Raw genomic sequence first — 16,283 nt, 5'->3', positions numbered from 1 at the left:
CAAACCACCACGTTGAAGCTAAAACTCTCAAATTACTTCAAAATAGGAGTTAAGTGAGCCAGGTCTCATGTTTAACTGGATATCAAACACAGCTTTTTATACCAAACAAAACTTTTTAAAAACTTTTATAAAATAAATGCATACATTACCTGGTAATTGTTTTGGTTTTGTGATAACCTCAATTGGTTTGATGATGCAAAATGTGAAGAAAAATTACTCCGTGATGGATTTGTATTACTGTACATTGTAGTAGCTACTGTATGTAATGAGGTCCGTGGTGTCAAATGGTAGTCTCTGTTTTGATACAGTACATTGTCTGACAAATCTCTAATATTCACCATTTGTGAATTTGGCATATTTCTTCCTGGTCCAGGCAATGCTGTACTTTGGTTCTGTGTTCCAAGGGATCTGCCACTTTCATAAAATCTTGAGTAGCTTGGTATTTGTGCTCCCATCAATGCCAACTCTTCCTCTTTGGCATACTCGTCATCAGCATCTCCAGTCTCCATTGCAATGGACAAACAAGTCCCTTCTGCTGAACTAGGCTTTTGTGGGGCATTTCCCCCCAGAATTCTCTGGGGGTAATCACTAACAGCCAATGAAAATACCTCACGGATTTCCAAGTTTTGTGTTCTACAGTAAGGGTCTCTAATAGGTGGCTTTTGCCCACATAAGTTATGTGATGCTACACCTGTGTGTTCAGGCTTATATGACCTTTGAATTCCAACTGGTTCAATTTTGCAAGGTCGGTGGCACACAGATGGCTTTTGGGGTACCATCATCTCAGAAGCTTGCACTGAAGAGCTTCCATAGTTTTTCTTTGTGTGACTGTATACTGAATTTCCAGCATTTAGCACACTTGTCTGTCTTGACAAGATAATTGTTTTTTCACCTAAGAGCAGAGAGGCATTTTTACAGTGTGCTACTTGTCTTTGAACAGGAATGTGCAACTGAAACTCAGTATCATTTTTACTGGCCGTTTTCTGAATCGGAATTTTATGTGCTTCTGTAAGTTGTGTATCTGAATGTTTGGTTGTCCCTTGCCTACTTGATGAACTTGGTGGACTGTATGTACCAGTTACAATGACATCATTATTGGCAGATGTCCAAGAAGACTGTTGGCTTGAGGGTCGAGTGATGTTAACTACATTTCTGACTGTAATGTCTGGAGATGTCAAAGAGGTACCAGGAAGAGTTCCTGCTGTTGCTGCTCCTGATTCAGAATTCTTACTACTCATTTTTCTTCTCTTATTGCCAACCCACGTCTGTAATGATAAAAAATGACAATATGGAAATGTTCTTAACAAAAAAAATAGGAAAAAACAATTTCAATGTGATAAATTGTATTCTCGTTTGTCATAGAAGTAAGGCCTACACAAATTTAAAACACTACATCAAAAACTAATGATGTACTATATGTTGGCTAATCGAATTTTAAAATATAAAAATAAAAATAAATACATAAAATAAATAATAAATTAAATAAAACAAAAAAGATACAATAAAAGAAAAAGTAACTAAACTATAAGGTAAAAAATAAAAAAATAAAGTATAAGGTCAGATATGTTCAAGAACTTGCTCTTAATAAATATCCGGGAACTTTGAAAAGAGAATTGTATTATTGCTTCTTTCCTCAAAATCCTTTCAATTAATCTATAGCAAGAATCCTAAAAATGTTTTTATCCCTTGACCTAGTAAATCCATTTCTAGGAATTTATCCTTAAAATAATCATAGATGTATACAAAGTTTATATGCAATTATGTTCATCATATCTTTATTTTTAACTGTGTAAAACTGGAAGCATACTACAGTAGGAAATTTAATGATATTGGAAAATGCTCATAGTATTATTAAACAAATATACACTTGTAATCTTCAGGTTTAACAACTTCTGTTCTATGAATATATCATAACTTGGTTAATTTAATATTGCAAGATATTATTGGGTTATTTTTAGAATTATTCACTATTATAAACCATACTGAAATACATGTCATTGTATATGTATCTCTGTGCTAATGAATCATTGAACATTATATCAAAAACTAATGATGTACTAAGAAAAAAAAAGAATGCTATCCTAGAAGGTAAAATGTTGAGCTTTTTGATACTCTCAAGGTACCCTCCAATGCATAAGAGTTCTGGTTTCTCCACACCCTCACCAACATTTTGCATTATCCTTTTGTAGTATTTACTAGCTAAGAGTTAATATAAGGTATAAAATTGCTGTTTTCATTTGAATTTCTATGGTTACTATATTACTTTAATAAAATTGCTTATCCATTACTTTTACTCATTTTTATATTGGAGTATTTATCTTTTTAAATTGATTTATAGAAGCAATTTTTTACTAGAGATAGCAACACTCGTCACAAGCTGCAAATATTTTTCCCAGTTTGTCATTAATTTATGGTATTTATTTCCTTCTTTATATTTTTCTCTACCTACCAAATTTTATATAGTAAATGTGTATTACTTTTATAACAGAAAAATCATTATTAATAAAAATAATACAAGAGGTTGGCATTCAGGTTTGATTACAAAATATGTACTTTTATATAAGTAATCTGTTATAACAATCTTAGTAGTATTACACTGAATCGTGATTATCCAATAAGAAATATGCAATAAGAAATATTGCATTCAAAAAGTGATCAGTAAACTTTATAACTATTTTAAAGTGCATACCATGTTATAAACTACCAAAACACATTCATCTATTACAAATTTTTTAAAAAATAAAATAAGTGAAAATATTAAATAAACTAGCCTTTCACAAACATGGTGCAGGGTGTATTTGGTTAACTTTTATGTGATGTGTTTTTGAAGACCACAAAAATTTCTCAGGTTTGATGTTTATACAATATACAACATTAATGTTGCTGTAATACTATAAATAAAAGCTAACATATATTGAATCCCCATTATGTGTTTTTATATATATTAGCGTCTTTGATTATTTTTTCTAATTGTATAAATGAAAAAAATTGATGTTCAGAAATATTAATTAGTTTATAGAAGGCTATCCTGTCAGCAAGTGATGGAGCAATGTCTCAAAATCAATTTTACTTGACCTCAAAGCACATTCTCCTTCCTCTATGGCAAGAAACTCCTGAAATGGTCATCTTTGTTGGCCATTTTATTTTTATAATTGGTATTTCTCTAACAATGAAAATGTTCCAGAGATGTAGATGCTCTATTTTGCTTCCCATGAGGCTGTGGAAATTTTAAACTCACCCTAATTTAGTTTTAGTAAGAGCAGAGGTGAGAATTAAGCAGAGGGACAAATAAATATAAACGTCAAAGGAGAAGGAGGCAGAATAGAAAAAGTGAGAGGTTTTAAAATATATACTCAAAAGAAATATTTAAATAGAAATATTTTCAAATAAATATAACTTCAAGGTATTGTTCAAAAATGTGAATTTTACAAATATTCAAAATAAGTTACTGTATTACAGCTTTTCAAGTATGAAAAATATGCATAGAAAGCAAAATGCATTTGTTAATAATTTTTAAAAATGTACAATCATTACACTTAATAACTTTCAAGCATAGTGAATTTGGAACATTTAAACTCAAGAAATACTACATCTGGAGGGCAGCTCTGGGCAATATTTCTAAGAAGACAAATAAATTTTCTCATTACTCTAACTAACTTAATGCAGGAATTTTTAAGAGTGATCTTAGTAAATTGCAAATTTATGGCTTATTTTAATAAAGCCATGTAAAGCTATTAAAATAAGCCATAAATTTGCGATATATTTCTATAAATAGTTACTTATATAGTTTTCAGATATTTACATTACATATTCATAAAAAAGTAAAATGCAGGAGAATATCATGTGTATATGAAGCTCAGCTATCTAACAATCTCACTCGTCCAGAACACAGCCAACATAGAAATCACAGGATACAGGTATCTTACTAAAAGCACAACCTTTGACCTTAAAACACACTTTATCTTATTTTACATATGATTTCACCAAATCTGGTATTCTAATCTATAACAATTAGAAATAACAAAATAGGGGCGCCTGGGTGGCACAGCGGTTAAGCGTCTGCCTTCGGCTCAGGGCATGATCCCGCCGTTATGGTATCAAGCCCCACATCAGGCTCTTCCGCTATGAGCCTGCTTCTTCCTCTCCCACTCCCCCTGCCTGTGTTCCCTTTCTCGCTGGCTGTCTCTATCTCTGTCAAATAAATAAATAAAACCTTAAAAAAAAAAGAAATAACAAAATAAATAGAGCATTGGTGACAGAGATTGCTATTGGAGCCAATTTGATAGCACCAAAACAGAATATCCATGAAATTTTGCTCACTAAAAAGGAAAAGGAAAAACATTAGAGAATTAATGTGAGAAATAAATATTTTGGAGTTCTTTAGTGAAGGAGAAACTCACCCCATATAGCTTACCATGTTATAAGCATTATTATTTTATAGCACAATGCAATAATTCATTTTCATAATGAAACTCTGAGTCAAAAAGTATGGGTTCAATGATTTTCAGTATTTTCCATTGAAGTTAAAGTGAGAAAGTGTAACCTTAAAAAATATTTTTAAAATTCTGAAAATAAAGAAAATTTATTACCTGAGCATTCCCTATAACTGAATTAAATTTTACTTAAAGCTATTCAGTTACAAGATCCAAAAATTACCCATGCTTATAGGATATAAATGATTCTTATTCCAAATGTCTCATTGGTTGAGAGAGAAAATGGGTCAAACAAAATTGATATGATGAGAATTTGGGGTCTATAGCTAACAAAGCAATACTATATAAAAAAGAAAGAAAGACATTAGGTCACCAGTTCATAAAATTCTCTTTCAGTTCTCTATTTGAAATTCAGTCTCCATTGCTTCTCAGCCTTTTGGCTAAGATCAAATGAAATCCACTGCCTCCAAACCTGTTTTCTTTTCTATACCTCCTTCTTTGATTCTCTGTTCCTTTACTCTATTTTTGCATGGATGTTTTAGCCTTTTAAGTTCATTTTACATTGGGATCAAGTTCTTAGTACCATGGGATTTGAGTTCTGAGGAAAAACACAACAAACACTATATTTAAATAATAAAGAAAGTTCTCTTTCAAGTAGAACATATAGACCTAGCAAAATATTGAAGGCAGGGGAAGTTATAGAATGATGAGTCTATAAACAACTCCCTTCTCAGACTGGAGAAAGCAACCAAAATTGTGCTGGAATTTAGATTAAGAAGACTGAAATTCTGTACAATTTACACTCTTTTAGAACAGAGAGAATGCATCTGTTTTACACAATTCCTTAAAACTTAAATAACATTTTACTTGTAAGCTTACAATCTAGGAATTTATTTCTCTCTTTCTAATTGTTTGTTTTAGATTTCATACCATTTGGAGCATAAATATAAATCTTTGTATTTCAGCACTGTCAATATTCAAGTACAATAAAGTAAGTTATTGGGGGGAAATTGCAGTAACAAATTGGAAATATGAAAGATCACATAGTCCATAAGCAGCTGTCTGAGAAGGCTTTTCACTTTTAAGTAATGATAAAACAAAAGGAAAAAAAGAAGAAAAAAGAAAAGGATAAAAAAAGTTACTCCAAAAAAACGAGTTTGTACTTATAAAATGCAATATCATCAATTTGAAATACTACACATTTATTTTTCTAAGGAAATTAAACATTTTTGAATTTACTAAAAGGACAACCTTTGACCTTAAAACACAATTGTCTTATTTTATGCACAATTTTACTTAATCTGATACAAAAAACAAAAAGAAACCCCAAAAAACTTTAGTCTAGGGTTCATAGTAAAGAAGAAAATTGAGCTGTAAATTCAAATAGGGAGTTTATATCTATAAATAGAAGATATTTCTAGTTCCTACACGAATCTGAATATAATGGTTGCACTCAGCACATAAAAAAACAGATATCCTGTGATATTTACCCCCTAGAATTGGTGTCATAATTCCCTGTTCAAAGGTGAATATATCCTTTAGTCTTTAAGGAATAGATTTTCCAAAGAATTATGTTTATCGAGAGAATTTTTATATTTAGGGTCTTTTGAAATTTCCTCCAAAAGAAACATAAACCTAAAAACAGATGTCTTTTCTCTTTGACAAATTAGCCTAATGAATGACAAGGATGAGAAAGTTACCAATTTTTGAATCCGTAAGTTTTCAAGCCAGGAGTATTTGTACCATGTTCAGACAAACATGAAAGGATTTAGGCAATCAATAAGATTTGTAACTAATTCTGTTAGATTTATCTCTTGTCTCCGCTCTATCACCTTCTCATTGCCTTTCACAGAAGTTTAAGAGCTCTGATTTTTACAGCTGAATAACTATGGTTGTGATAAAGGAAAATTTCCACCAGTGGGATTTCTTGTTTCTTAGTAACTAACCCATTAAAATACATGCATTTTACTTGGAAAAGGGGTCGGTATTCATAAAAAAGGCCAGCTTTCCCCAAAAAAGAAAAAAATACTGAAGTCAAAAATACCTGATTAAAAAATTCAAATATACAAAGAAAATATGCTAGGTACACAATAGTCCCTTGGTAAATGCCTGTGTTACTGATATCATTTTGGAGCATTATCTACAGATTAAACCTGGGTTTAAAGAAGGCACAGGATAAGCAACTAATCTTAAAAGTATTCATTAGTTCAAAGGATTGGGATTTTTTAAAGCTATGTTTACAATGCAAAAGTTTTAGTGTTTTCAAGGTATTTACAGAAACGAATACATACTAAATGATTAGCTCTATTTATTATTTTTTTAAAGTAGTATTTTTATATCAGGGAAATGAAACTATAAAGTTAGTGACTTCATACTCTGATGGTTTTTCTCATATTAAGCAATTATCACTTATAAAAAGCTATAAATCCAAGAATTACAACCTCAATACTTACCCTGACTACACTGAAGTCCAGCTTAGTCTCCTGTGCACACTGTAATATGAGCTGAAAGCAATTTTTACTTTGATTTGTCATTCCATTTTCATAATAACGCTGTAAAATCCTTTGTTGTTCTACAGTAAATACAGAACGTAGATTCATCTAAAAATAAAAGAAGATACTCTGAAAATTGGAGTAAGAATTGGGTGTATGCAGAATTTGCATGCTTCCATTTTTTGATACATTTTCAGTGCTTCAAAGCTGCAAGATTTATTTAATTGAACTAATTCCCAGTAATGGGCAATAATTTGTGTGCCAAAGGGAAACAGGTTCTAACTGAAAATTATATATAATGCAAACACTTACTAAATTTGTTCAGAAAAAGTAACAACTTTAAGGACAAAAAGAGAGAGAGAGAGGAAAACCCTATCTGGTCAGTGTCAGTACATTGGGAAATAAAGGTTCTTTCACTGAAATAAGTATTTATGGCTAGTAAAGCCAGAGATGGTGGTAGCCATACATTCGTGGTCAGTTATCAACAAGAACACTCACTGTTCTTTCTCAAACAAGGCATCTGGCATACGTCTTAAAGCCAGAAACTGTGGTCTGAAACAAAGAGGTGCTTTAATTTTTCCTTTCTTAAATAAAGGGGTTCTTTATATATATGAAATCAAAACCTCTCTTAAAAAGCTTAAAAATAGGGGCGCCTGGGTGGCGCAGTCGTTAAGCATCTGCTTTCGGCTTAGGGCGTGATCCCAGCATTCTGGGATCGAGCCCCACATCGGGCTTCTCTGCTGGGAGCCTGCTTCTTCCTCTCCCACTCCCCCTGCTTGTGTTCCCTCTCTCGCTGGCTGCCTCTATCTCTGTCAAATAAATAAATAAAATCTTTTTTAAAAAAAAGCTTAAAAATAAACAGGAAGTGTTGATGATTCAAAATATCTCTGCTTTAAGCAATACTAACCAAAAAAAATATTTTTAATAAATATAGTATATAAATCAAAGTTCAAAATCATTTGCATTTTACTAAAAGTAAACCATGTAAAAACTACATACTTTTAATTAAATTGGCAGCAACATAATTATACAAGAGGAATTTAAAAATTCACTTTATCCTTTCTGCCAATACACAAGAGAAAACAACCTCTGAAACTCAATAAAAAGCAGGTCAAACTCTTTTTTTCTTAAAAACGAATTCTAGTAGGGCATTTTATAAAAAAAGAACCCTTGTAATTAGATTAAGGCACCTTCTGGTTCTTATTAAAAGTGTTCATACTGAAATTGTTATTCCTAAAAGTTGACAGAAAGAAAACACTTTCTAAGGAAATCGTCCTTTCAAAATTAGGAAAACAGCAACAACAGAAACACTATAAGCCAAACCAAACACAAATCATTCTAGTATACTGGGTATGGAAACAACCAAGTACACTGACATGGAAATAAAAATAATGTTCCTTTCTCTGAATATGTTAAACAATAAAGAAAGTAAAGACAGCCATACAGCCGTCTATTGCCTTTTGTACACCTGACTTTTTTTCTTGCCCACACAAACATCTTCCTATCTAATGCTAAGAAATCCAATTAGAGAAAATCAGATGTGGGGGAGGACACAGGAAATATGAGTAGAGTTTCTCCCTGAAACTTTCAGGAACCAAATAACTCTACTAACTTTCTGAAGGGGTCTCATTCTGGAGTGTGACCAAACTTTCAAGAATGGTTGGGGCAGAGGGTAGTGATGGTATCCATCAAAGCAACATTTACTATCATGGCTGTCACCTTTCAGAGCAATTTGGGATTCTTTTCCCTAAATAATTCAGCTACAGTCAAGAGAGGAGCTGGGAATAGAAAAAAAGGGCAGAGATCTTATATCAGCAACTCATAGAGGAAAGATTTCAAATGTCTAAGAAATTCATGACAAGATGCTTTGCTTTCTTGTTTACAAAAATAAAAATTAAAACATAAAAAGAGAGAGAGAGGAGCTGGGAGGCAGAGGACAAAACCTAAAATAGGTCATCTGGTGTGAGCTTAGAAGCAAGGATTTTTGGAATGAGTTCTGAGGAGGGCCATAAACTTCAATTTCACTAATGTATAATGAGGGTAATGGCTCTGATCCTTCTCTGCATGTCTGTAACTACAAAAATAAAAAATCCTAGAGGACAAGATATGAGTGATCCTCATGTGTGATGATACCTGCTGTAAAATATACGAATGTTTACCTATTGGCTAGCTACAACAGTTACATGTACTCAAGTGTGATATAAGCATTAAAAAGCACAACAGGTTCTTCCTCACTGATATCAATAGCCAAATATAGATGCTGAATACTAAACTGATTTCTGGAGTCTACGTTCTGACAGTAGACAATGCTGTGACCTTTTTAGTTTTTTTTAAAATTCATAGCAATAGCAGGAAGGTCAGCTTGCTCAAGAGATCTAATGTTTTTTTTCTTTCAAATGATAGGACATTTATTCTTTATCACAACTAGATAAAACCTTATAAGCAAGATAACTTGTCATTATCTCTACCTACCCTAGTCTATTAAGTGGCAAGATATTGAATGACTGCATAGACAAAGTTACTAATCATTTGCACAAAACCAGGAAGAGAATTGTAAAAACCTTCATTTTAAAAGTTGGGTTATTATTTCTGTGGAAATAAAATGGCAAGCCATTGGTTTAATGGAAATTGAAGTTTGTTGGGTTGAGGTATGGAGGGTAACTGAATTAAGGAATTGAATACTGAAATAAGTCATTTAGCCTTACCCCAAGATTTACTAATTTAATATTCTTGGCAATGTGCCACTCACTTAGCACATGACAGCCTATAGGAATAAGATGACCTGTGTGCTACACTTAGCTCCACTGTGGACTAGTGTGTAAGTCACTTAATTTTTATGAGCCTCTATTTCCTAACTTGTAAAATGCTAAGATATATGACATGTTCTACCTACCAGTCTGGGTTTTTACAAATAATTTAGGATATGTGAGCTCATTGTCTTAAATTGTAAAGCATGCTATAGTTGTAACACATCTGTAAGTATGACTAGGCTCTTCACTTTATCTATCATATTCAGATATGGGATTTCTCAGGTTGCTCTCAGCTTTAGGATTCAGTGTTTTAATAAAGATCCTGAGCCACTGAAAGGATTATGCTCAGTTTGTTCTATTCAAACAAGCAGAGCAATGAGTAAAATGTTATAAATTTATTGCCTCAGAAGTACTTGAAAAATGAAGCTTCTAAGAATGACTTCCCCTTAGCAGTATCACATAGCTTAGGTCATATTTTCACATGGGAACATTTCAGATAAGTTTCTACATACCATTGTTCTTATGCACCTGATGTCATACATAAACCCAGATCTAGTAGTGCCCTAATAATGTCTTAACTGGTTAAATCATTTGAAAAATACCAAAAAAATTTTACTCCTAAGTGTTCATTCTTGGAAAACTGATTCTAACAATGGGCTGAGTCCATAAAATCATCACCAGATCAAATATAGCACATTCTTTCCAATATTGAAAGTTTCAATTTAAGGTACACCACTGATTTTTTTTTTTTTTTGGTTTACAAAGAGTTGCACCTGGGTTAATAAAACATTTTAAACATCTTTAATTTGACCAATATACCTCTATTAGCATTGCCCTTTTTATCCATTATTATTGTTCACTTTTTAATTTATATATAGTTAATTTCACTCTTTTTGGTATACGGTTTTATGAGTTAGGACAAAATATATATTAATGAAACCACCACCACAACCAAGATACAAAACAGATCCATCACTCCAAAAAAATTCCCTTATGCTGCTTCTTTATAATTAACTCTTCTAGCCATCCCAGCCCTGGGCAACAACTAATGTGGTTCTATAATTTTGACTTTTGAAGAAAGTTATGTAAATGGAATAAAAGAGTATCTATTCCTCTTAGACTAACATCTTCCACTTAGCATAATGCATTTGAGATTTTTTTCTGTGTTGTCTGTATGAGTAGTTTTCTCCTTTCTATTGCAGAGTAATATTCCATTGCATAGACTGTACCATAGTTTATCCATTTATCCATTGGAGGACATCTGAAATTTCCAAGTTCTTGGCTACTGTGAATAAAGTTGATAAGAAAAAAAAATCTGTGTGCAGGTTTCTGCCTGCAAATGTCTTTTCATTTATCTGGAGTAAATACTTAGGAGTGGGATTTCATGTGGTAAGTGTATGTTTAACTTTATACGAAATTACTAAACAGTTTTCAAAAGTGACTGTAAAAAATTGCTTTCTTGCCAATATTCTATAAAAGTTTAAGTTTTTTTTTTACTTTCTCACCAGCATTTATTATTATCAGATATTGTTTTTTTATTTTTTAGAGAGGGAGAGAAGGGGGGAGGGAGGAGAAAGATGGAGAAAGAGAATCTTAAGCAGACTCCACACTCAGCACAGAGCCTGATGCACAGCTCCATCTCACAACCTTGAGATCATGATCTGAGCTAAAATCAAGAGCTGGACACTTAACCGACTGAGCCACTCAGGTCTCCCACTTATCAGATATTTTTAAAAATGTAATACAACTACACTATGATCCAGCAGTTTCACTACTATTTACTCAAAGAATACAAAAATACTAATTCAAATGGATACATACACCCCAATGTTTATAGCAGCATTATCTACAATAGCCAAATTGTGGAAACAGCCCAAGTGTCCATCAACTGATGGATGCATAAAAAATAAGTGGTATATATATTCAATGGAATATTACTCAGCCATAAAAAAGAATTCTTGCCATTTACAATGACACGAATGGAGCTAGAGTATTATTTGAGTGAAATAAGTCCGTCAGAGAAACACAAATACCGTATGATTTCACTCATATGTGGAATTTAAGAAACTAAACAAATGAACAAAAAGAGAGAGAGAGAGAGAAAGGGAAGCAAATCAAGAAACAGACTCTTAACTATAGAGAACAAACTGATGGTTACCTGAAGGGAGGTGGGTGGGGGAGGGGTTAAATAGGTTATGGGGATTAGGGAGTGCACTTGTGATGAGCACTGGGTGTTGTATGTGTTGAATCAATAAATTGTACACCTAAAACTAATATTACACTGTTATGTTAACTAACTGGAATTTAAATGAAAACTTAAAAAATTAAAAACAAATAAAAATTAGCCATCCTAATAGGTTTATAATTATATGTTATTATTGTGGTTTTAATTTGTATATCCCTAGTAATGACATTAAGCATTTTCTAGTATGTTTTTTAGCCATCTATCTACCTACTTTATAGAAGTGTCCAAATATTTTTCAAGTTTTTTAATTGGATTTTATTTCTTTTAATTTTATTGAGTTTTTAGGGCTCATTACATATTCTGGATACAAGTCCTTTATCAGAAATATGATTTGCAAGTATTTTCTCCCTGTTAGTAGCTTGTCCATTTTATTTTATTAAAGTGTATTTCAAAAAAATTAAAAAAATAAGTGTATTTCACAGAAAAGATTTTAATTTTGATAAAGTCCAACTTATCACTGTTTTCTCTATTAAAGATTGTTCTTTTGGTGCTATATCAAATAAATCTGTGTGTAGAAAAGATCAGGCAGGGGTGCCTGGGTGGCACAGCGGTTAAGCGTCTGCCTTTGGCTCAGGGCGTGATCCCAGCATTGTGGGATCGAGCCCCACATCAGGCTCCTCTGCTATGGGTCTGCTTCTTCCTCTCCCACTCCCCCTGCTTGTGTTCCCTCTCTCGCTGGCTGTCTCTATCTCTGTCAAATAAATAAATAAATAAATAAAATCTTAAAAAAAAAAAAAGAAAGGATCAGGCATCCTAGATGAGTCATAAAATATGAGGTTTTCCGGTCTGGCTGTTGGGAATGTAAACAATTGTGGGTCCTATTTGAGCTATGAGGATTGTTTGGCCTGATTCTTTCTAATGGTTCTTTCCTTGTCCTCGGTAATTTTTTCACACACTGGAGCTGATTAGTATTTAGCTAAAGACTTGAGGGATCCCTCTATAAATCTCCATAGCTTTCTCAATGTGCAGCTTTCATCTCTCTGCGAGCTTTCTCCTCTCCAGTATTGTCCCTCAAATTCTAGCCACCCTACCCTTTCTGAACTCTGCATCTTCAACTCAGAGAGAATTCCAGTCTGTTTGGTTTCACTTTCCTTTGGTTGTGATCTGGATACTTTTTTCAGACAGTAATTTGAGACACTAATAGGGTTTATCTTGTTTCCCTTCTCTCAATAATCATGGTCTTGTGCTGTCTTTTGCTGAATATCTGAAGTCCATAGTTTCATATATATTTTTACTTTTTTGTTTGTTTTTAGATATTTAAGATAAGAGGGTAAATCTTGTTCTTGTTACTTCATCATGGCTGTAAGCAGAAGTTCAGGTGGCCTTTAGGAGCAGTAGAATAGGAACATTATGTTAAGAATCAGGAAATATCTGTTTATATTCAGCTTCACTACTTACTAGTTTTGTCACCTTAGCAGAGATAGTTGGTCTTTTGGACTCAGTTTCTTCATCCAAAAAATGGGGCTATAAAATCTTTTCTCTATTTTTCTTCATATAATTAGTTACCTTCATTAAAATACATGGTAATCTATAATGTATTGTGTAAAAGCTATTTTTGTTAATAGTTAACATATATAACCAACTACTTATTCCTACAAGTAATAGTTATTTTAACACATACCAAGCCACTCCTACATCATTTGTATACAAACCTCAAATGAAAAAATATACATTATTATATTATCATGGCCAAAGGAATACAGATGCTATGACTCTCTTCTATCTGATGAGAGTCTGATCTTTGAAAATTCTGAGGGGATGACATCCATGTGTATGGATGCCTCTGCATAATTTTTTAATGTAAATTGTATTTAAAATAAAAGGATATATATAACTAGGTGAATTATTCTACTAAAAACTAACTGATTAAGCAGTTATTTGGAAGAAGCTTGATTAAATATACAAAAATGAATTGGCACTTTGAGCTTAATGAAATTTGAACATGTGTAAGAGTTGCTATTGTAAATCTGTTCTCAGTTGTCATTTCAATCTGTCATTTGCATTGAATGATGCTCATCTTTACAAAAAGCAGCTCTAATTACCTTATTTTATAGTTTATTAGCCAGAATTTGCAGATATTGCAAAAAATAAATTTCGCCATCTTCTAAGTATAAAATTGAGTAACACATATTTGCCTATTCTAATACTATGAAAGGATATTCATTATTTCTTTACGGGGCTATAATTACTGAAATGTATTGCACACACCTTTTATCTGTCATTTCAGAGATATAATTGTCCTCCATCACTTAGGTGGAAATATGAAACAAGAAATTATAACAACAGCCTATTATATGACTTCCTTAAGATACAAAGCAATTGAACATTGACCTTATTTTAAAAAACATTTAAAATTCTGTGTAATTAATATTCATATTTTCTAGCTACATAAAAGCTAAATATATATGCATAGTGACCTGGGTACAAATTGCAAAACAATTTTGTGTTTACATTCTTCATATAAATATATGAAAAGATATACATCTGTAAGGACATATACCTCTATAGCTTCATGTCTAATGTCTAAAAAGATTACTGGTTGTTCAGGGGGGAAAAAAAGGCTTTAACAGATTAGGAAGGGAAGGCGGCAGAACAGAAGGATCCTGAAACTCATCTCCTCCCATAATATACTGAGGCAACAACATGTATTGAAACTTACTGTGAAAATGACCTGAAGACTGGCAAAACGGAGTTTCCACAGATAAAATATTTAAGAAAATGTCATATCCAAAAGGGTGGGAGGGGAAGAGAAATGGTCAGGAACCAAACTCCTGGTGTAGTGACTGACAAGCAGGAGGGACATCACAGACACAAAGGAGTGAGGGGATCAAGTTCCACACTGGGCATCCCTAGCCCTGAGGTCCTGCACTGGAAAGACTAGTCCCCATAATGCTTGGCTTTGAAAATCAGCAGCACTTAACATCAAGAGAACCCAAGGTTTATAGAAAACCATGTCTCTGTCCTTAAAGAGCCAGGATGGTTTATAACTTAGCCCTAGAGCCAGCACAGAAGTGGGAATTTGAAAAGAGCCTGGGTAATATATGAAAGAGATTTATTGACTAATTTTACAATACATGCCAGATGGACAGGGATCTGCAGAAACTTTCTCCAAGTAGAGAAATGCTGTCAGGCACCATTTTTCTTGCCTTCCCTCAACGTAGATAGAAACTTGTGGGAGACAGTTCTGACACGCTCCATCTAACTTGCTAGCATAGCTTGCCCTGTCTTAAAGTTACCCTGTAGACCTGCTCCACCCAACCTGCCAACCTGGCAGGCACACCTCCAAAGTGATTCCCACCTTTCCATAACTGGCAGGCAGCTTCAATCAGAACAAGTGTCCCCCCAACCAAAGTGACTTCCACTCTGCCACACACAGCAAGTAGCCTTGACTAGAACAGGTGCCTATCCAAAGTAACTCCTGTCCCAAGGAAGTGGTACTAGTGGCACACACTAGCATCCCTGCAGTAGCTTCAGCCAGGCCTCTAAGCTAGCCATGCCAGGAGTAAACCCTGCCCATCAGAACACACACAGTAGCTGCAACCAGGCCTTTGGGCCAACTGTGTTGGGGGCAGACCCTCCTCATCTTGCACCCACAGAGTGACAGCAGATCATTGTAGACAGCCAAGGTGAGGTTTGGCCCTGCCTAACAGCATGCCCATAAAAGCTGCAGTAGCTTCCCATCTAGCTTCACACAGGACAAGCCCTCCCTACCAGTGCACCCATAGCAGTTGCAGATATACACTGCAGCCAGCTGGGCTGAGGGCCAGCCCCACCTACCACCATGCCTATAGTAGTTGCAACCCAGCTCCCCCCCCCCAAAAAAAAACCCCACATATAAACCACACAGAGGATACCCTGGGAGCACCTGGTTCTGGTGACTGGGGAGATGGTGCTACAAAGCACCACAGAATGCCTTCTAAATAAGACCATTGCTTTCGAGACCAAGAGATGTGGTTGACCCACCTAATACATAGAAACAAACACAGAGAGTCAGGCAAAATGAAAAGACAGAGGAATATATTCCAAAGGAAAGAATAAGACCAAAGCACAGAAAAAGAGCTAAACAAAATAGAGATAAGCAATCTGCCTAATAAACAAAGTAATGGTCATAAATATGCTCAAATGACTTAAGAGAAAAGTGAATGTACTCAGTAAGAACTTCAACAAAGAGATAGAAAAATTAAAAAAATAACCAAAGCTGAAGAATACAACAACTGAAATGGAAAATATATTAGAAGAAATCAATAGCAGATTAGAGGATGCAGAAGAACAAATGAGTGATCTGGAACACACGGTAATGGAAAGCAACCAACTTGAACAGCAGAAAACAAAAGAATAAAAGAAATGAGGATAACTTAAGATA

The 16,283-nt window shown here is 33.7% G+C and overlaps 1 protein-coding gene across 1 annotated transcript in view; it reads right to left on the bottom strand.

Annotated features, from left to right (window-relative positions):
• Positions 1 to 16,283, bottom strand: part of HDX (highly divergent homeobox) — a 192,691-nt gene that overhangs the window by 154,627 nt on the left and 21,781 nt on the right. The window contains exons 2-3 of the mRNA XM_045800031.2: positions 6,887 to 7,033; positions 150 to 1,265 (exon numbers count right to left, since the gene is read on the bottom strand). Coding sequence (XP_045655987.1) covers positions 150 to 1,265; positions 6,887 to 7,033 — 1,263 coding nt within the window. The remainder of the gene's footprint in view (positions 1 to 149; positions 1,266 to 6,886; positions 7,034 to 16,283) is intronic.

This window comes from Ursus americanus, chromosome X (assembly GCF_024610735.1).
Source record: "Ursus americanus isolate L20-20 chromosome X, mUrsAme1.1.p, whole genome shotgun sequence".
NCBI classification, from domain to species: Eukaryota; Metazoa; Chordata; class Mammalia; order Carnivora; family Ursidae; genus Ursus; species Ursus americanus.
Note: the sequence above shows the minus strand (reverse complement) of the source record. Positions and strands in the feature narration are given on the sequence as shown.